This window comes from Glandiceps talaboti, chromosome 9 (genome assembly GCF_964340395.1).
Source record: "Glandiceps talaboti chromosome 9, keGlaTala1.1, whole genome shotgun sequence".
Classification (NCBI taxonomy): Eukaryota; Metazoa; Hemichordata; class Enteropneusta; family Spengelidae; genus Glandiceps; species Glandiceps talaboti.
The window spans coordinates 25350114-25373496 of NC_135557.1; the positions used below are offsets into that span (position 1 = coordinate 25350114).

The window sequence follows — 23383 nt, forward strand, 5'->3', positions numbered from 1 at the left end:
ATAGTGGATATACAAGGCAAGTCAAGACATTTCGAGAGTATAGTCTCACACAGTCTGAACAGTTGAACATATAAACAGTTGCAATCTGCGTAACCATGACGACACGTCAACGCCTATCTAATGTGAAAATTAAACAAGAATCTCTTTATAATAATCAGTGATTTATTTCAAATTATTTAATATCATATACAAAAGCCTTCATATAAAGTTTAAAATAAAATAAAAGAAAGCATATACACTATTCACACAAAAATTGCATAAAATCATCAGAGTTGGCTTGCTCCAATTCAAGATTAATAACGTCGGTAAAAAAATACAACATTCTCAAAATAAGATATAACATTCTCAGACATTCATCAATGAATTTCAAAAACATCTTGGATAAAAATATTCTACTAGAGTTATTTATGAAAATAAAGTATTGATAAAAAAATAAACCCTCTGAATTACCAATAATAGAAATATTGTACATCACAGTAATTGATTCTTCTGTTTCATGTTAGTACGCTTCTGACTTTTCCTCTGCAAGAAAAAGTACGAAAGTAATTCACAAATGTTAATAAAGTTAAGAAACTATCGATAACGTAAGCATCCCTCAGTTGCCAAATAGTCTGTAATATAACTTCTTGTATTTTCATCTCTCTCTCTCTCTCTCTCTCTCTCTCTCTCTCTCTCTCTCTCTCTCTCTCTCTCTCTCTCTCTCTCTCTCTCTCTCTCTCTCTCTCTCTCCCTCTCTCTCTCTCTCTCTCTCTCTCTTTCTTTCTCTCTCTCTCTGTCTGTCTCTGTCGCTCTGTCTGTCTGTCTGTCTGTATGTATGTATGTATGTATGTATGTATGTGTGTGTATGTATGTATGTATGTATGTATGTATGTATGTATGTATGTATGTATGTATGTATGTATGTATGTATGTATGTATGTACTTACCATGTTGCAATATTTCGAGAAAGAGTATTGGTAATGGTGATAAATGTTGGTCTATCAGTGGGATTCATAGCCCAGCACTTTTCCATTATATAGCGACTGAAATTAAAAATGATAAAAATATTTACTTTTTTATTATCTTTGTATACTTCCTTGGAAAATATGATGAAAGGTTTGTAGTGAATCGTTAATAGTGAATAGTTATTGTTTTAGTAGAGTGTACAACGCCACAGGTTTTTGTATGTGGACTCAGAAACTGTTATCTGAAAATGATGGAATTGTTTCTGGAGTATGTGCGATAATTTAGGGGGCTACGTGGGGGAGGGAGCTACTATTAAAGATAATAGAGTTCAATATCGTACATCATATCTTTGTTTTAAAGTTGACAAGCTGAATATAAATCATAAACTATATGAATACTTTGAAATCAAATATGATCATTATACAAATAAAGTAAAATGTTGCCCTTTTCGTTCATAAAAATGTGCATTCAGAAGATATTGTGAAAGACTTCAAAATGTGGCCACAAAAATGGCCACTTGAAAACAACAATTGATAACGTCAATTTACCATGATCCTCAGGATACATGAAAAGTATGACGTCATAAATACTTACAGTTTTTGATCACAGTGTTCAGGTATCGCCATTGTGTGTCCATTTTGTACCAAATTACGTACATCAGGCAGGTCATAACGAGGATATGGCCTAGACCCGTTTGTAATGATTTCATAGAGTACTACTCCATATGACCAGACATCTGATTGCTTTGTGTACACACTATGTGATAGTGATTCAGGCGCCATCCAACATACAGGCACAGCTCCCTATGTAAATTAGCCATATATGGGCACAATATCGGGATTGAATAATTAAAACATGTACAGTCGTGCAGTGCTCCCTATGTAAATGAACTATGATTGACACAAGACCAGATTTGAGTAGTATAAATAATGTGTTTGGTACATGATATGTCATTTATGCAACCAAATCACAGTCAGGAAAATAATGATAAATGATAAACATTACATCACGTCCACTCCTTCTCTCCCCCCCCCCCGTGCCCTTCCTCTGTTTCCCCATGTCTTTTCTTCATGCATGTGTTTTTGTTATGAAAATAAAACTTACATCTGATTTCTTTTCATAGATTTGTCTTTCTCGTATACATCTTGCCAGACCAAAGTCAGTAATCTTACAGTTATACCACTGGTCAAGTAGGATATTCCTTGCTGCTAAGTCACGATGTATACACTGTACACAACAGGAAAAAACATGAAATTTTAAACTTTTTGAGGGATAATATAAATAACAATTTTAGTTGTAAAGATGGTGGCGGTGGTGGTGGTGGTGGTGGTGGTGGTGGTGGTGTGGTGTGGTGCCATTGATGTCTACAGTGTTGTTGGTCATGGCGATTCTGGTGATAGTGTGTTGGGGGTGGGATTGTTACGGTGATGACGGCGATGGAGTGGTTATGGCGCTAATGATAACAGTTATGATTAAACTGTGGTGCCAGTCACTATGTTGTGTGGTTGTGGTTGTGGTTGTGGTTGCCATGGCGGTGGTACTGGTGGGTGCCATGATGATGATGATGATGATGATGATGATGATGATGATGCCGCCATGTTGGAAGTAGTGTGAAGAAGCCGCTCCCTGTTTTGGCAGTTTACGTCGTCATTTGGACAAGCTTCCTAATAATTTTGACACAGAGACTTTCCTTTTGCCACTTGGTACGTTCTAGATACCCCAATTAACTATTTTAACTAAGGATTGCAGCGATTTTCGTTGATTCTGATTTGGGTGGACACCGGTTCCGGAAAGACAGTATGGCCGCCACGGGCCACACCCGTGTACGTGTGTCACCGTTATCTGGCCTAACAAAGAAACATGGTATAAAGTGCGAACCACTTGAAGGTGTTGCAGTTGAAGTTTACCTACAAGCAATGGCAGAAATCACAGGACCACAAAATATAATCTCGGCATCAAGAATAAACGGATCCATATTCGTTTACTTCAATTCGATGACATGGGTAGACACTATTTGCATGAAAGGACTACAGGTGAGCGGTTACTTTGTCCATGTTGAACCTGTCGTCAAACCCGCTACTAAAATAGTTGTCTCAGGTGTACCACCCTTTATCCCTGATGAACCAATTCAATACGAACTATCACGCTACGGAAAAGTCGTCGGCAGTGTTAGAGCAATACCACTTGGATGCAAGAATGATAGACTGAAACATGTCATGTCTTTTCGAAGACAGGGGCTTGTCTTACTTGACAGTGATCTCAACGGTGAGTTAAACGGACCAACTTACATCGAGTTCGAAGAAAAACGTTACAGGGTTTATCTTTCTACGGATGAAATGAAGTGTTTCAAATGTCACCAAAAGGGACACATACAACGAAATTGCCCTGAACAGAACCAACCACCAGCAACAACTAGCAACGAAAATACTACGAACAATAACGACTCGCCTCCGACAAACGAAAATAATACCGACATGGCCAGAGAACAAACCGATAATAACGCCCAAGTAACAGAACCAACAAATACAACCGTCCACTCCAACGATAACAACACCGTGAGTATACAAGACAAAACAGATAACACAAACGAAATCGAACCAAGCAGCGTACAAATTGATATAGATCAACCCCGTCAACAGGAAGAAAACCAGATTGTAACCGAAAATACCCAAGTTCCTGACCCCAAAACTACACAACCAACAACCAACCCTGAACCAAAATGTAATGGCAAAGAAGACGAAAATAACACTGAAAAAGACGATGCTGATGAAGAGAGGGTACGAACCCCTCCTTCAACCTTTCCATCCTCTCCTTGTCTTTCCTTCCCTCAAGCTTCGTGGAGTTCAACTCAATCTACTGCTCCAACACCATCACTCGTACTGTCAGGACTACCTGATATGTCCAATGTACAAGAACAACCACCAGAACACTATACCCAAAACACAGAAATGGACACAGACAGCACTTCATACTCGCCACTATCCACACAGAACCTCCAATCTACACAGGATAGCATAAACGACGCATCGACAAAAGAAACAGACGACAACGAATCTATAATCTCAGACATGTCGGACACACCATTAAGCTCTGAGATCTCCTCATCGGCAATCGAAGAATTTTTAGAAGATACTAAACACTCTAGAAAGTTCATCGAAAAATGCTTCGACTTCAGTCCTAACTTGAAAGATCTTTCCAAAAGTTTACTACACTATCGCTCAACTGAAACAATGAATGCCGCACAAAAAGCACGCATTTACAAAATGGTAACTAAAATTAGATCACACATGAAAACAACAGGTAGAGCAACAATCGGTCCGAACACTCAATCAACGCATTCAGTTTCAACTCGTCAAACTACCTCATCCAAGTAACGCTAGTAATGGCGTCTTTGTCGTGCTTAACACTTAACGTTCGTGGATGTCGAGACTCATTAAAACGCTATCGGCTTTTTGAATACCTGAAACAGTCGAACCCAGTCGAGATATACCTCCTACAGGAAACACATTCAATAACCACTGATGAACAGTTATGGCCGTTTGTTTGGAGAGGAAAATGTATCCTATCACACGGAACTAATAACAGTGCCGGTGTAGCAATTTTATTTTCATCTAAATCTAAGATAGACATAATTCGGAAATCTGAACCCATCCCAGGCCACATACTGCACACCCACGTAAAAGTCAATGATTCACCTGTTCACATTATCAACGTCTACGCACACACAAACGCCAACGAACGTTTATATTGCTTCGCCCGTCTTAACTCTTTGCTTAAAAGCCTAAATGAAGACCCAGTAATAATGGGAGGTGACTTTAATTGTACTCTCGATCCCGACCTCGACAGAATAAACTGCTCAGAATCAAATCCTCGTACAGCGAAACTACTAGGAAAACTAACGCACCAACACAAACTCTTGGACAGCTGGCGGCATTACCATGGTAACTCCCAGAACTACACTTGGCATAGAAACAACGCCAAGGCTCGTCTAGACAAAATATATATCAGTAAATGGATGAAAACACGAATTACCACAGTCGCTATTCAGAATTCTACACTAGCATTCTCAGATCACTCACTTGTTACATTAACTATATCACAAAAGAACATTAATAAACACAGTCCAGTATGGTATCTCAACACGGATATTCTCAAACAAGAAAGTTACGTCGAACTAATAGAACACTTCTGGCCCAGCTGGGCTAACCAAAAGTGCAAATATGCAGATTTATTGACATGGTGGGAAATAGGGAAACTAAAAATAAAACTTCTTACGCAACAATACTGCATCGCTAAGCAGCACGATCACAAACAGTACAAAATACAGCTGGAAAAAGAGATTCGCCAGTTGGAGGAAAAAATGCATCAAGACAATAACGTAAATACTGAATACCATGAAAAGGTAAACATTCTTACACGATTAGTTAATATCGAGAGTAAAGGAGCAGCTGTTAGAGCACGACACCGCTTACTCCAAGACAGTGATGTTTCCAACAAATTCTTCTACTCGCTTGAACAATATAAGGGTCGTTCTAAACCAATTATTCACCTTAAACGCACCGACGAAACAATTACAGAAGATAAGAACGAAATACGTGATATCATCTCCGACTTCTATCAAAACCTATACACACCATCTCCCATCGACCAAACAGCACAAAAAACAATCCTTAGAAATCTACCACAATTAAACGAATCCGACCGCGATTACCTTGATAACAAGATAACCTACGAAGAACTATCCAACGCGGTATCACAATTGTCAACAGATCGCAGCCCGGGAATTGACGGCTTGCCCAGTGAGTTCTACAAAACCTTTTGGCCCGTTTTGGGCAAAGATCTACACCAAGTACTCAACCACTCACTTGAAAATGGAAAACTTCCATTGTCATGCAGAAGAGCAGTAATTAGTTTACATCCTAAACAAGGCGACAACACTATGGTAAAAAATTGGAGACCTATCAGTTTATTGTGCAGTGACTATAAAATTCTAGCAAAAGCTCTTTCAATACGTCTTCGTTCCGTCATCGCCACAATTATCCATAAAGACCAAACTTGTAGCATCCCCGGACGCCACATCTTCGATAACATACACCTACTAAGAGACAGCATCTATTACGCCAACAATTCAGACAAGCCATTAGGAATAGTAGCCCTAGACCAGGAAAAAGCTTTTGACCGCGTACACCACGATTACTTGTTCAACACCCTGAAGTCTTTCGGTTTTGGAGATCGTTTTATAAGCTACATTAAAGTACTCTACGCAGATATTCAATCCCTGATCCGTATTAACAATTCTCTTACCGCGCCAATCGACATAAAACGTGGAGTTCGTCAAGGGTGCTCTCTTTCGGGTCAACTTTACGTGATCGCTTTAGAACCACTCCTTGACAAAATAAGACAATCAACTAGCATTACCGGACTAATCATACCTAGCACTCCTAAACATACTTTTTCTCTCTCTGCGTATGCTGACGACGTGGAAACTATGATAACAAAAAACGAAGACTTCACAAAACTAAAGATTTGTCTCAACACATACGAAAAGGCGTCGAACGCGAAAGTAAACTTCGAAAAAACAAAGGGATTGTGGGTAGGAAGTTGGCGCGACCGGACTAACCACCCTCTGGATATAAAATGGAATGCAGACGGCCTAAAACTATTAGGATTATACCTAGGCAACAATGACGCTTACCACAGAAAAAACGTGACCGATCTAGTTAATATTTCCGAAAATAAAATAAAATATTGGTCAACTTTCGTGCCCTATATGTCATATAGAGGACGGGTACTCGTCGTAAACCAATTGATCGCTTCAAAACTGCTCCACAGATTCGTATGCATTACTCCAACTAAACATGATATTGCATTTCTCCAATCGTTATTTCTCCAATTCGTTTGGCAAGGTCGCCACTGGGTACCAGCAGAAACTTTATACCTACCCCTGATTAAAGGTGGACAAGGCCTAATCAACATTGAAACTCGTCTGTCAGCATTCCGCTTAAGTCACATTCAACGGTATTTATACAACGATTATCCACACCCAACCTTCCACTTTATGGACTACTTCCTAAACAAAGTTGCAAATCTACGGTACGGCCGACAGTTACTCTTGACAACTAATGTCGACGCACGTAAGACACGCATTCCAGACTACTACCGCGGAATCTTACGCACCTGGAACTCGACCGAAAAAATACGTAAAGGAGGGCCAACAACCCTGTCAGACATTCTTAAAGAACCACTTTTTCAAAATCCTTTAATACTACATCCTATCCGATCGTGCCCCTTCACCTTAAACCACTTCGTAGACGCAGGTATTACAACCATCGCCGACCTTATTGACACTGGCAACAAACGCTGGCTGAATACAACAGATATTCAACACAGAGTAAAAATACACTCCAATCGTATCCTCACCCTTTCCCTGGAAGTTCTACATCGCGCAATTCCGACAAATATAAAAACAACAATCGCCGATTTCTTCAGTAGCAACCTCCCCAACGACTCTCTGGAAACAACCTATTCATTCGAACTACATCAATCAATAGAACTAAACTTAGCACTTTACAAAATAGAGAGAGGGGCTATCTACAGATATCTCATATCCGTTCTACATGAAAACAAACTACCTACCAAACTCGATACAGTTTGGAGAGACATCCTGAGTCTGCCAACATCGATAAAACCAAACTTTAAAGCATGTTATCACCCATCAATAACGAAGAGAGAGGGCGACCTACAATGGAGAATTATACACGGCGCCTACACCACCGGTAACTTCCTTTACAACGCAGGACTACGATCAGATCCAAACTGTTCACTGTGTGGCAACGCAGACTCATTGCTGCATACATTCTTAGAATGCCCAAACATCCAACAACTGCTCGTCTTCGTAACCAGGATATCAACACAACTTTCCACCGATAATCGCAAAATCCCAGGATATTGGTTCATGATCAACCCACCAAGTAAGAGTAGAACATTTCCAGACAAACGAACGCTTCACTTGTTCACGTATATTACATCTACAGCAAAGATGTCAATCCACCTAGCAAGAGGAAATAAAATGAAAGACGCGACACCAATAGATCCCATGGAAATCTTCAAAACACGCTTTCGAGCAAAATTATCGTTTGAATATGAACATTACCGACAAGAACACAACATAGAACTGTTTGAATCAACATGGGCTATCAATGACGCAATATGCAAGGTCACCAACGGTCAACTCCAGATTGATTTTTAAACACAATAGTACAGTAACTGTTCCATTACAACTTAAAGATTTTTCCCGATACTACATGTACCGTTTACACCTACGTATTTGTTGAATTATAGAATCTTTCGAGACATTATAATCGCACCGTATACTCTACTAGAGTATGTTCCCCCTGCTACCCTTGTATGTATTTTTAGCCTTTTTTAATTGTAACAGGGTTTAAACAGGAATAAATGTTCCTTTAAAAGATGATGATGATGATGATGATGATGATGATGATGATGATTATGATGATGATGATGATGATGATGATGATGATGATGATGATGATGATGATGATTTAAGTGAAATGGATACCTTTATAAAGAGACAGAAAATATGTGAAGTAGCAATCGATAGCAGTTTGTTCAGTAGCAGTTTGAGATGAAGTATTAAAACAGACTCAGTTAATGTTGCTTTACTCACGTCATGTTGATGAAGAAAACGCATTCCCTCTGCTACTTGCCAACTCAGTCTCACCAAGTCTTCCATCTTCAAAGTCTGCTTGGTAGCATTCCTCATTAAGTATTGCTTCAAATTACCATTTTGTGCAAACTCAACGATGATATAGGTTGGAGCTAGAATAGTCAAACAAACGACCAAACAAACAAACAAACATCGTTACTTTCATGGCCAAGGCCAACCACTACCTAAAAGTTGTTGGGGTAAAACTCAAGACGTCCAATACGACTACACAAAAACACAACACAACACAACACGACACGACACGACACGACACAACATAACACAACCCAACGCAACGCCACGCCACGCCACGCCACACCACACAACACAACACATCACATCACAACACAACACAACACAACACAACACAACACAACACAACACAACACAACACAAGAAAAGGAAATGATACAAACAAAACGAGTAAACTAGACTAAATGCACAAAAAATAGGAGACAAACCAAAACGAGACAAACAAAAGAAACCGATCATAGCCATTAATGCAAGAATAACTAGGGTTGAAATTGTTAGATAATTTAGTAGGTAAACTAGGTATACAGTCACTGTGAGATCTTTATAGATTTACTATTGTAAATGTATTATTCACACGTACATGTAACAGTACTAACACCACTATTACAAACTCGTCAATAGGTCTGTGATTATCATCAAAATACGAATAAAAATCCGATGTCTTGCTGAGTTACAGAAGCGTTAGTCCTACACAAAGGAACAGTCTTATAAAATCCTAATCCTAATTTCTCCTAATCCACTGATAACATTATAACAGGACTAATTTAAAAACTTGGGTTTAAATCACCGGCCTTTAAGTTTTCACCTTTATTGAAACATTCTTGGTGTATTAATTCCTTAATACATATATATATATATATATATATAGTTTTGTTTTTTGTAGTGGTGCTATCGTTTTCGCCTGATTGTTTTTTGAGAAAAAAGAATGCCTTCCGTCGCATTCTCCGGATGACGCTTTCAGTTTTTTCGATGAGTAAGTGTTCGAAGATGGGAGGGGAATGTTCTTTAGAGAGTAGTTCAGGTTTACCTTTCGTGGCTGTTCCAAAACTATTACGCTCTGCCACTGCGGTATAGAGCACTGTCTTAGCAGATTGATACTCACCGAGTTATATATATATATATATATATATATATATATATATATATATATATATATATATATATATATATATATATATATATACACATCATTTGTCTTACCTTTCCTCGGCAACGTACAGCAGCCAAGAAGTGATGCAACGTTAGGGTGATGGGCAAGTGTCTTCATTATCTGAAGCTCCTTATTCAATTCATCATATTCCAGCTCATTAGCATTTTCTAATAAAAAGTATAAATGTAATTGTATTTGTTAATATAACCTTACACATATAAGGAATAAGACTGTAGGACCATATGAATAGGACCGCTAAATGACGTCATAATCTCGTGATAGTAATTACATCATCTGTATATTTTATTTTATAGTATGTTTGCTGGATAGAGGCAATACAATTGCAATATTGACCCCCACCCCCTCCCTATACACGAAACCTGAAGACTCAAACCAAGTAGACCATTAAATGTGAACTCTCATTGTCAGAAGGCAAGTCTCGCGATACTTATTACTTTAAACCAATTTGCTGTTTTGCCACATTTCCTGCTAAGACCATACAGAGAAACATAGATAAATGTCAATACTAGCATTAGAAGTTTGAGTACAAGACAATATATTGAATTTGGGAAAATCATTCACCTTTAAAGTATTTTTTACTGAAAGTAGACTAAGAATGATTATGCTATGCCCGCCGGTTTTTGGACATGTAGTCTGAGAATGAGCATGATGTCTATCGGTTCGACATAGTGAATCTGTGTTATGTTGGTGCGTTAGTTGATAACTATAATACGATCTATTAAAGGAAATACAAGTGATTATTAACTCGAATAAATGAGGTAATTACAAAGTGGTTACCTTTCAATGTTTTAATGGCGACATCGGTGAAATAATTCTGACCTCGAAGCTTTGCGCGCCCTTTATTAACATTCCCAAAATATCCTTCCCCGATATCCTCCAACATATGGACATCACTCCTTGGGATTTCAAAGGGATCATTCGTCACATAGTCTGAATGGAGAGGCTGCCGGAAATCATTCCCATCGATGTCACTTGAAGAAGACTCGGACGATGATGATGATGAATCGTCAAAATCTACATCACTGTCTGGATCACTTGGTTGCCATGGAAATACCTGACCTTGGGAATCTCTATGATCATTCGGAAGGACCTGAACTCTCGGTAAAGTAACGTTTTCACGAACATTCACGTTGCCTGGGTCACGTGAATCTGGGATATTCTCGCGACTTGGTATACCAATGTCAGGTTGTAGGTGGTCGACAATTGGAGCAAGTCTAGATACAGGATTCCCATTGTCCATTTCTGTCATCATCGTTAAATAGGCTGTATGCGATGTGTTGTTGTTGTTGATTGTGATACTGGTATTTTCTACTACGAGAGGCTCATCAATGTCATTACTCTGGTCGTTGTTGTTAATGTTGTTAGCAGGTACCAGATTAGGGTTAGGTATTCCCTCATTGCGCATGCTTTCTATTATTCTGCTGGTTTGTCTGTCCTGTAGCAAAAGAAAGGAAACAGTTTTGTACAATTGCAAACATTTCACCAGTAAGTGAGTGCTGTTGACGTCTGATTCAACAAAGATCCCAACAAAACAACAACCTTATAACACCATGATGAGGCTGTTATACTTTTGACAACGTTGAAGAATGCTAGTCGAAAGTCTGCAGCATCTTGTTTGCCCTGTAATTCACACATACTCACTGTACATGCAGATATCAATGTATAGCGTCAGCTGTTGTCAGTTCACACTTCGTCTTATATAGTCGAGTATTTGTCATTATTGTAATTAATGGTTGTTCTTTTCTCAAAGACATTTTTATACTTCATTGTCTTTTAAATCAATACGCACGTGTGGGCAGAAAACTTGACAATGATGGATCAACACAAGGGGAAAGAGAAAAATGTATTTAAAGTAGTTACGGTCGCCAACCTCTGAGTCATGGTCGGCAATTGCGAGTGGCGGTCGGTCCCAATAGCCGCCGACTGCCGTGAGCCGGACCCTGCCAACATACTAGGACACTCGAGCTCGTTGATGGGACACTGTGGAAACTTGTCTATGGGGCGCCATCAACGACTGTTTTGGCAATTTGTATTCGCAGCAAGCTATTTTGACTGACTTGCTCATGAGACACATTGCACTTATTATAGATTTACAGATTTTTTTGACTGTCAGATTTCTAAATCATATCTTTTAATATAGCCACTTTCCCTCATCGATGAAAAGCAACAACAACAACAACAACAACAACAACAACAACAACACTTAATGACATATAAGTGGATATCATTATGAATTATGTAACCTTATCTGCAGATATGAATCCTAGTTAAATTTAATCCATCACTTTGTTCATATATCAACAAATTGTCAACTGAATTTTTTTGTAAAACTATTCTTACCTTTTTCTTTTTCATCCTGACAACATATACAATGGCGATAGACACTACGGCACATAAACACAGAAACAATGCAATAATGGCAACAATCATAATAGTCATCGTCGTTCCTGTCTTCGGTTCTTTGATGGGGCTTTCGTTAATATTGTCTCCGTACTCTGTTAGTGTATCTAAAACAATACCGACAGCAAGTATATGATTACCTAGGATGATTAATAATGCCCAGTATGTGCGACACAATGTGGTGACTGTGCACATTTCGTCCAGTACTAGAATGAAATCAAAATTTTCTGGTAGAAAAAATTACTCTTCTGTCCTATAGTGTAAATTGATGGAAGCACAAACTTTAAGATACATATAGCCAAATGTATGCGACCACGTGACTTTGACATTTGAGCGGTCTATATTATATTATGTTTCTCATCGTAACACTTTAAAAAATGATGGGTTGGGTGGTCGGTCGCTTAAAAATAAAAAAGTTAAACACAATATGTATACTGTATAGAATGTTGGTGATATTTTCAATTCATAATGGTACTTTAAAAGTCTGACTTAGACATGACAATTAAAGTTAGAATAAAACTATGAACTACATTCTCTCCAATTTCAACATTAAATAATAGTTTTGGGGGTCACATCTTACAATGTGGCGTTTGTGAGTTTTGAAATAACATTTCCTTATACCGAGAAAACTAGATAAGTCATGCCCATCCATTATACTGCAACATCCGACCTATTTAACATAGAGGACTGCAACGCCCGACCTATTTAACATAGCATAAACCAAAGTGTTATAGGAAGTCTGGCTTTCTACACAATGCGGCCTGGGAAATAGAGAAACAACATCCTGACCATTGTTCAAGCAAAGGTTAAAGAGAAGTGAAGCTTCTAACTATCTCTTTCCCAGAATGCATCCGAGTGTAGTTCAGGCCCCGTCTGCAGGGAAATACATTAAATGAAAATTGCCTATCATTTCATTCTTTCTGATAGGTAGGTAGGCACATGAGACTGACCAGAAAAAACAAAATGCATTTGGTAATAACTTACCTATCTGTTGAGTCACGACCATGTCCATATTAGAATTTGTGGAGTGCACCAAGTCATACTGTAGAACTAATGTACTGTATTTGGGTGAACTTCTGACATCATTCAGAGCAGAACACGTGACTGTAACGTTCGTTGCATAATGATACTTTCTTCTAATGGTCAGTTCACTAATAGTACTCTTTCGTCCGTCCCCAGTATCTTCCACTGACTCGGAGATAGAAAAATTTGGACCAGGAAAAACCATTTCATTGTCGATGTACCACGTTATGTCCGCTGACGGCTTACAACGGGTAGCTTTGCAAACGACCGTTTTGAGTTGTGACTCAGCGGTGACCGTCGGACTTCCCTCAAAAATTAACAACTCGTTGATGTCACCTGTATCGATCAAAGAAGAAGAACTTAAAAAATAGAATAACGTTGTAGTTTAAACGACCTTTCCTAAACAGCCATCATTTACAGATGCAAATTTGATCAGATCCACCCATTGTTTTTTTTATTTACAGCCCATTTCCCTATACTGAGTCAAAACTATTAAATGAACTATTAAGATGAGTGAGCCTCGTCACAAGGTTTCATGTTGAGATAGACACCATAAAGATAACAAACACACATCACTTACACTGTGTGGAATCTGTAGACACCATAAAGATAACAAACACACATCACTTACACTGTGTGGAATCTGTAGACATCATAAAGATAACAAACACACATCACTTACACTGTGTGGAATCTGTAGACACCATAAAGATAACAAACACACATCACTTACACTGTGTGGAATCTGTAGACACCATAAAGATAACAAACACACATCACTTACACTGTGTGGAATCTGTAGACATCATAAAGATAACAAACACACATCACTTACACTGTGTGGAATCTGCAGACATCATAAAGATAACAAACACACATCACTTACACTGTGTGGAATCTGTAGACATCATAAAGATAACAAACACACATCACTTACACTGTGTGGAATCTGTAGACACCATAAAGATAACAAACAGACATCACTTACACTGTGTGGGCCCTTTATTTAGTTAATGATATAAACAGTAACAGCATGTACACTAGTACACAAGGTATAATCTGCTGAAATTCAAACAAAATCCATGGTTATGTTTATATCATTAACTAAGTACAGAGCCCATACAGTGTACAGTGTAAGTGATGTTTGTGAGTTATATTTATTGTGTCTATCTCAACATGAATCCTTGTGATCAGGCTCACTGATCTTGACAGTTCATTTAATAGCTTTGACTAGGTCTAGGGAAATGGACTGTAATGACTGTTCTATGTCAGTTTGATAGTGTGATAAGAAGAATCCTTTTCGGCGCCTTCAAAGATCATAGATTTAAACGTGGTCTGAGGTTTAAACGTCCACCACTTATAAAACAACATACATTAAATATCACACAATGGTCTACAAAATATATTTATGTCTTTGTATATCGGTGAAAAGTAACATTTGTCAATTTGATCAATTATTCCAAATGTGACAACTTTGTTTATTACATGGACTGGACGATTCCTCTCTGTTGTATACTCAACTCTGTAACCACTCGTTACTCATCGAATAGCGAACAGCGCCAACAACGACCAATATTCTAGTCTATGTCTTCGACCACTTTTAGTGGTGTGAGATCACTGTAGTCAATAATGAAAATCATGTTTCCCAACAATCTTAGGAAAAACAGAATGTTTGTTTTCGAATTATTCGTTGGAATAGAAGACGTTGGTCTTTGATGAACCGCAGCGATCTGTGCGTATTTTGGCAAACTTAATGTAAATGTATATTTGTCCGTTTACAGTCGACTGAAAATAATACGTCGTTTAAACAAAACTCGTCAATAATGTACGAAGGGAAGAGAAACCAACAAACGTGATGACATTTTCAGTTCCTCTGAGAAGTCTGCCGCAATGGGGGTCAAAACTATATATTCCCCATACTTGACTTGTCAAATGCTTGAAGACACAGTTCACCGTCATCGCTATGACCACAACTTATCTGAAAACCCACTTTCAAACAGTGATCGTGTTATACAATCATTGCATCGTTGATAAGAAAACATTTTTCTGTCAACCAAAATTGAGGTTAATTCACTGATTGGAGACATTTTTTTAAAAATTAGACGAGTAAAAATTATCAATTACGAAATATGAATTGTCACTAAGCCCTTATCAAACTTGGTCGACCTACTAGACAAGTATACATGCCTCATACTCAATATTGGTGGCTTACAATAATGTATACTGCAGCTGTATTATGCAGTCTATGGGTATGTACATGTATGTATGTATGTATGTATGTATGTATGTATGTATGTATGTATGTATGTATGTATGTGTGTGTGTATGTATGTATGTATGTATGTATGTATGTGTGTATGTATGTATGTATGTATGTATGTGTGTGTGTATGTATGTATGTATGTATGTATGTATGTATGTATGTATGTATGTATGTATGTATGTATGTATCATGTATGTATGTATGCACATACCAAAGTATGTTTTATGTGTCTGCATATGTGTGTACACCTAAATATGTATGTGTGCATATGTTTGTATTTCTCAACTTACTTTGGACGATGAGTTGAACTGTGTCGCTGTAGTCCATGTATGGAGATTGTCCTTCTGTAAGCGTATAGGTAACATCACATTTATACACCCCATCATCGGCCATTGTAACATTAGAAATTATCAATCCACCTACTTCATCAATGTCATGTCTATTTCCAAGGTGATGATAAGTGTTAATAAAATTGACGATATATACCAGACGTGTTTGTGGACCATTGTCATGCTTTCTAAAAACCCAACTCAGTGTTACACTGCTATATGTTCTATTTGGTGGTGTATTCACACATCGAAGCGTGGCATTGTCTCCTTCTATCACTATCTGTGGACGAACTGTAGCTGCAGCCAATATACCATTTAACATAAGAATACCTTTAAAAAGAAAACAAAAACAGGAGAAGATAAATAAATACCGTGTCCACTTTTCGTAATGGTATTTGTGTAAGTATGTATACAATGCTATGGTGATGAGAACTGTCAAAGTAAATACTATGTAATATATTTTTCTGTCACTTTTGCTATCTGTACGACAGAAGTAGATTTTCTCACTATTTGTCAACTTTGCTTATGGGCTGGTGACCTAGAAAATGCAATACACATATTATTAGTATATCGAAGAAAGCACGTAGAATGATGAAATTATATGACAGAAGGGCAATTATTCAAACAATATTTCCTCTGAAATGTTAATTCTATTCATTTCTACACATTGCCTTTACCGATGAAATTAGGGTACAGTCCCATTTCCTGCTAGAGAGATAACAATGACGGTCACGGTATACTCGTTCAGCAGTAGAGTTACTGTTTTCCGTTTTACACCAGTAATTCTGACTACAGCGCCAGGTTAAAATTAGATTCGTTTCCCTTGGATATTGGCGTCATATTTCTAGGAATTTTATTTGTTAATTTATTTACTTATTTATTGATGTATAACCCATGCAGTACACGAAAAGTCCGATTTACCCACCTTTACCCAACCTTTACCCTACCTGTGACCCACCTAACCACCATCTTTGTCCGGGGGTAGTACGGGATGCAGTACCACTTTTGACTGTCTACAACCCCCAGGGAGAGATCGCCGGGGGGGGGGGGGTAAATTAAGTCAAAGGTGGAACTTCGTCTCGTACTCGCCACATTTACACATCCTCTGCCCAATATTTACCGTGGAAAGACATGGTCAAATATGACTTTTCGTATGAGGAGGGTTCAGTCTCTCTCTCTCTCTCTCTCTCTCTCTCTCTCTCTCTCTCTCTCTCTCTCTCTCTCTCTCTCTCTCTCTCTCTCTCTCTCTCTCTCTCTCTCTCTCTCTCTCTCTCTCTCTCTCTCTCTCTCTCTCTCTCTCTCTCTCTCTCTCTCTCTCTCTCTCTCTCTCTCTTGGAAATTGACGGATGTCGACGTCAGGTTATTGTGATACGTTTATATATTTAGTGTGTGCATTCGAATCCATGTAAGTTAAGTTCTACTGTTAGGGGAATGCCACTCTCAAGGAAATGAAGTCATTTTCATAAAACATGGGTTCTGGAGCTCGGAGAGTCATTTCATGATTTCAGGATGAGAGTTGCTGTATACATTGTTAGGGTATAGGCACTGATGACTCATTGAATTCACCAGCTATTTCTGTTGACTCCCATGATGTAATAGCCCATAACAGCGATACCATATAAAGGCACAAGATGAACTTGATGCTTCATCGAAATACCAAGTAATTGTAGCTGATGTAAAATCATGAAATGACTCTCCAAAACCCAGAGTTTTTGAAATTGTCTCTATTTCCTGGAGTGGAGTTGCCTTTGAATTAACCAGAAATTTCAAACTACTACAACACACTAAATTGAAAACAGCAAGGTCTACAACACACTAAATTGAAAACAGCAAGGTCCACAACACGTGTACGATATGACATGCATGGCGTAGCAAATATTTAACGATGCAATCTCTGTTACCGATATGCTATCTTCGAGATAACTGTTTTGTTTGGTGGTATTTAATATGTTGTATTTTGTTATTTGACCTCAGTTGAAATGGGGTCTTAGTAACAAATGTTGTATTTTTATGGTGGCGATAAATTGGTAGTAGAATTGTCACCATACTAACGCGGCTCAATATTGGATTATATGAATGGGATAAGTACCATCGTGTACGTTTACATTTACAGCTCTGAGGTACTGACTTACAGTCGATTTTACAAGACGCCAATGGAACTGTGTCTCACACCAGTACACCATTATAAGCATAAAGTACAACTCTTTTAATAATAATAATAATAATGTTGGTTCTTATATAGCGCTTTCCCACCCAGTCTGGGTGCTCAAAGCGCTTTACAATTATTACCCCTGGCTCGGATCTGTAGCGGCACAACGGCCCTTTATACTTCCTCAACTCCCTGGGGAGCATACAATCCAATGCAGCCTTTATAAGCGCATAGGATTAAAGCATTCATTTTGCAACCTCTATCCTACCAGGTCCCCAATTATACAGCTGGGTCGACTAAAGCAGTCATAGTTCAAATCTTGCCCAAGGACTTTTAATAGAGATGCCGACTGATTGCGGTCACTGGAATCTGTCAGGTTTGAACAAAATGTACTGTAGTAGGCAAAACTTTGATCTATGGCTCAGTTCAATAACTTCTGAGGTATTCACATGTGCACGGCAGTCTCTAAAGTACCACGCTAGTGTCTTTTCAATGTCTTTTCAATGGACAGGCGTCGGTGAACAAAGACCAGTGCCTGGAGCAGATGGATTTCGACAAGACGGTAAATGGAATTGGTATGTGTTTGTATTACCTCAGACCGCTGACAATTTACTTCCTCTTTGGTTCATATATTCGAATATGCTAACTTGTGTCCTTGATTTCCTAATTGTAATAATAAATACTTGGCAGACATCATGCTACTTGTACATAGAGTGTTGTCTTTATTAAACCTAACACAGTTACGTCTTATTAATTATTCATATTGACTTATCGGTTTCTACAATTTTTTCTCTCGTTCAGTCACGCTTTTTCTGGTGTTTTCACGCTCTTCCCTATAAACATCGGTTCATAACAATATTCTATTCACAGAGTGTATGTCATCGTTGCCTCATAGAACTAGGTATAAATTAGGGAAAATACCATAAATAATACCATTCTTCTTTACCTTACGTAAAGGAATGTTACAGATTTGTATGTCTGTCTGTCTGTCTGTCTGTCTGTCTGTCTATCTGTCTGTCTGTCTGCCTGCCTGTCTGTCTGTCTGTCTGTTTGTCTGTCTGGCCGCCTTTCTGTCTGTCTGTCTCCGTACCTGTACGTGTGTGCTATATAACAAGGTCAAGGTTAAAGTCAAAGATTAATGTTGTTTTTGTATACATTTATTTATGTTAACGTGTCTTATCGCAACCCATCATAGTTTTTTGCCCACATAAATTACTCCTTACGTCGGTTGCTTGTTCATTACTTGAGAGTCCCATGTTATCAATGATATTATCTCTACCTGAATAATCTAACTGTCCATTTTATGCAGTGATGTATGATTGCCTTGCAATCCCAAAGTGGTGACAGAAAACCGCCTCCAGGGTGAATATTTTCTTTCTCTTTCGATAGTAAATATATGACAGCCTTGGACAGCTCACTGTGATTAATAGCAGGACATTGTGTATGAAACCCTCAAACTTTCGATGCATGTACGACCTTTGACCCTACATTTTGGACAACGTGATTTCCAGGTCCCGGTTACCGATCGATTTTCAATTTTATATTTTAACGAGATTTTCCGAAAACGTAGTTCCAGCTTGCCGATTTCCACACTTTTTTCCTATGACTAGCAGGCAGAATGTAGAACATGAACCTTTTTTGTGGCAGAAATGTAGACTTTCGACCCTTAGTTTTTTTGTTTGCTTTTGTAGTGTTTGTGATAATTGAATCTTCTGAGGTACACATTGCGGCACAACCGAGTAAACTATACTCCACTCCACCCCGCCCCCACCCCACCCCCACCCCACCCCCAGATCTTTAACACTCCGGCATTGAATATACTTGTCTTTGCTCGATTACCCACTACGATAGGAATTAAGTGAATGCAACATTCGAGGATTTGAAGTATAAACATCTACTTCAAATTAGTTGGGTTAGCACCTTTGTGTCCTCTCCAAGAGAGAGGGTAGAAGTCCATCACCTCCAAATATCTCAATCAAACTGAAGACGAGAGAAATCAGTGAAGGTACGAATGGAGAGCACAGAATGCGGACGATTTTGGTTTTGACCTAGTCTATAGACAAAGACAGTTCCTATACAGTATCGTTACGATTTATACCTTCACTCACAGTCTAGTTCCTATACAGTATCGTTACGATTATACCTTCACTCACAGTCTAGTTCCTATACAGTATCGTTACGATTATACCTTCACTCACAGTCTAGTTCCTATACAGTATCGTTACGATTATACCTTCACTCACAGTCTAGCTCGGGCCTTCGGCCCTCCATATCAGTATGCGATTATAGTAGTGTTGCGCCGGTTCGGAGTTTAGATAAGACGTAGGAAAAAAAGGCGCGAGCGACTGTCGACAGTCTATCTAGTTCCTATACAGTATCGTTACGATTTATACCTTCAGTCACAGTCCAGTTCCTATACAGTATCGTTACCATTTATACCTTCACTCAGTCTAGTTCCTATACAGTATCGTTACGATGTATACCTTCACTCACAGTCTAGTTCCTATACAGTATCGTTACGATTTATACCTTCACTCACAGTCTAGTTCCTATACAGTATCGTTACGATTTATACCTTCACTCACAGTCTAGTTCCTATACGGTATCGTTACCATTTATACCTTCACTCACAGTCTAGTTCCTATACGGTATCGTTACGATTATACCTTCACTCACAGTCTAGTTCCTATACAGTATCGTTACGATTATACCTTCACTCACAGTCTAGTTCCTATACGGTATCGTTACGATTTATACCTTCACTCACAGTCTAGTTCCTATACGGTATCGTTACGATTATACCTTCACTCACAGTCTAGTTCCTATACAGTATCGTTACGATTATACCTTCACTCACAGTCTAGCTCGGGCCTTCGGCCCTCCATATCAGTATGCGATTATAGTAGTGTTGCGCCGGTTCGGAGTTTAGATAAGACGTAGGAAAAAAAGGCGCGAGCGACTGTCGACAGTCTATCTAGTTCCTATACAGTATCGTTACGATTTATACCTTCACTCACAGTCCAGTTCCTATACAGTATCGTTACCATTTATACCTTCACTCAGTCTAGTTCCTATACAGTATCGTTACCATTTATAACTTCACTCACAGACTAGTTCCTATACAGTATCGTTACGATTATACCTTCACTCACAGTCTAGTTCCTATACGGTATCGTTACGATTTATACATTCACTCACAGTCTAGTTCCTATACGGTATCGTTACGATTATACCTTCACTCACAGTCTAGTTCCTATACAGTATCGTTACGATTATACCTTCACTCACAGTCTAGCTCGGGCCTTCGGCCCTCCATATCAGTATGCGATTATAGTAGTGTTGCGCCGGTTCGGAGTTTAGATAAGACGTAGGAAAAAAAGGCGCGAGCGACTGTCGACAGTCTATCTAGTTCCTATACAGTATCGTTACGATTTATACCTTCACTCACAGTCCAGTTCCTATACAGTATCGTTACCATTTATACCTTCACTCAGTCTAGTTCCTATACAGTATCGTTACCATTTATAACTTCACTCACAGTCTAGTTCCTATACAGTATCGTTACCATTTATACCTTCACTCAGTCTAGTTCCTATACAGTATCGTTACCATTTATACCTTCACTCAGTCTAGTTCCTATACAGTATCGTTACCATTTATAACTTCACTCACAGTCTAGTTCCTATACAGTATCGTTACAATTATACCTTCACTCACTAGTCTAGTTCCTATACAGTATCGTTACGATTTATACCTCCACTCACAGTCTAGTCCCTATACAGTATCATTACCATTTATACCTCCACTCACAGTCTAGTTCCTATACAGTATCCATTACCATTTATACCTTCACTCACAGTATAGTCAAACCTATTGCTCTACAAGTTCTGAGATGTAATTTAAAATTCATCCACATCCACCCACACAGTCATTAATGTCTTTGTTAATCAATCAACTGTGGTTAGACCACAGTTGACATCCAGCCTAGTTTTGACAGCGCTGCTCAGCATATGCTATGGGGAGATCCCGACTGGAAGTACAAACGTAGTTCAATGCTATATGACATCACTGGCTACTTGCAGTCACAAACACATTGTACTAGCAAGGCCAAGGGCAACATAAAAATAACAAACAAATACATGTATCACTTGTTTTCAATGCAATTTTTACCCAGTATGGCGAAATGACCTTGAATGCACTCTACAGCCTCTGTTGTGTGGCGTGGGAGCTGTGTACTCTAGTACTCGAACCACAGTGTTACTTTCTGTCAACACAGAGAGGCAGTAGAGTGTCGTCAAAATGACCCCATGCTGGATTCTACTGACTCACAGACTCACTTACTTGTCTGTGACTGACTGAGTGTGGCAACAACCAATTACGATACAGCCAAGCTATTCGCCCGGGCTACTCGTTCAGTGCAGTGACACACATGTACCGTCTAAGCTAATTTACTTAGCTGTGTAGTGCTCACACCATTGTTGATTATTGTGGTCTGACTGGGCTTACGGAACATGAGTACTTTCTTGGCCGTTCGTGTAGTTTTTCAATTATGTTAGCTTTCGAAGTGGTGGCGAGTGGCTTAATCGTAGAAATTAACGGTGGAGCCACACTAGGTCAAACGGTAGAACTTACACATAGTAATATTCACGTACGTACTTACCGGTTGTAACAAAAGGCAGCCACCATATTGGTAGTTTGTACGCCATATCGTACAGGCTTTACAACGTTTTTTCACTCGCAACAGTCCAAGTTACAGCTAAGCAGTCATTTTGAACGACAACTACTAAATATCACAAGGAAATGACTCGTGTGAGTTGACGATTGAGGGATCGTTTCCTCATCACGACCCGACGATTTGAATAAAAACGGGGGCTACGTGGTGGACCCTGGCTAAACTCGGGACAAATAAGGAAGTAGAGAACGTATTTGAAAACTGTCTCATTTGCATGAATGAAAAGAGGAACCAGGAACAGAAAAACGTTAACGCTTTGATTGTGTACATGTTAAGAATTTACTCAATGACTGACATGGTGTTTGGCATCACCAGAATTCTCCACGTTATTCCGGCGATTTTTGTATTAATATTAATATTGACAGATGTCAAACAATGTGAGTTTTCTGTGTGTATATCTCGAGATTTTATTGGCCGATATTGAAAATCCAAGTAACTTTTGAGGAGTTCGTTACTAGACAAATTCAATATATATATAATGCTAGTAGACCGGGTAGCCTGTATCATACATTTTGAAAGCTGGTGCATGAATGGCTGTTATACCTGGCTGGTGTGACGATCATTGTGGCCCATAGACTACCAACAAAATGTCGTTGGCGGCGTTCTCATAAT

At 38.8% G+C, this 23383-nt stretch overlaps 1 protein-coding gene across 1 annotated transcript; it reads right to left on the reverse strand.

Annotated features, from left to right (window-relative positions):
* Positions 1 to 242: 242 nt before the first annotated feature.
* LOC144440286 (uncharacterized) lies at positions 243 to 22929 on the reverse strand. Its single transcript, XM_078129636.1, has 11 exons — positions 22700 to 22929; positions 15852 to 16220; positions 13260 to 13634; positions 12216 to 12382; positions 10653 to 11310; positions 9905 to 10021; positions 8633 to 8784; positions 2050 to 2172; positions 1540 to 1748; positions 927 to 1022; positions 243 to 522 (listed from the first exon to the last, which is right to left on the reverse strand). Coding segments are annotated over exons 1-11 (2313 nt in total). The 5' UTR covers positions 22746 to 22929; the 3' UTR covers positions 243 to 521.
* Positions 22930 to 23383: the final 454 nt, after the last annotated feature.

Excerpts from the sequence above, each read along its gene's own strand:
- LOC144440286 (XM_078129636.1), bottom strand. The coding sequence starts at position 22,745 with ATGGCGTACAAACTACCAATATGGTGGCTGCCTTTTGTTACAACCG. Across the intron at positions 2,173-8,632 it reads GTTTTCTTCATCAACATGAC|TGTATACATCGTGACTTAGC; the intron begins GTGAGTAAAGCA and ends TGTTGTGTACAG. Across the intron at positions 1,023-1,539 it reads GAACACTGTGATCAAAAACT|TCGCTATATAATGGAAAAGT; the intron begins GTAAGTATTTAT and ends TTTTAATTTCAG.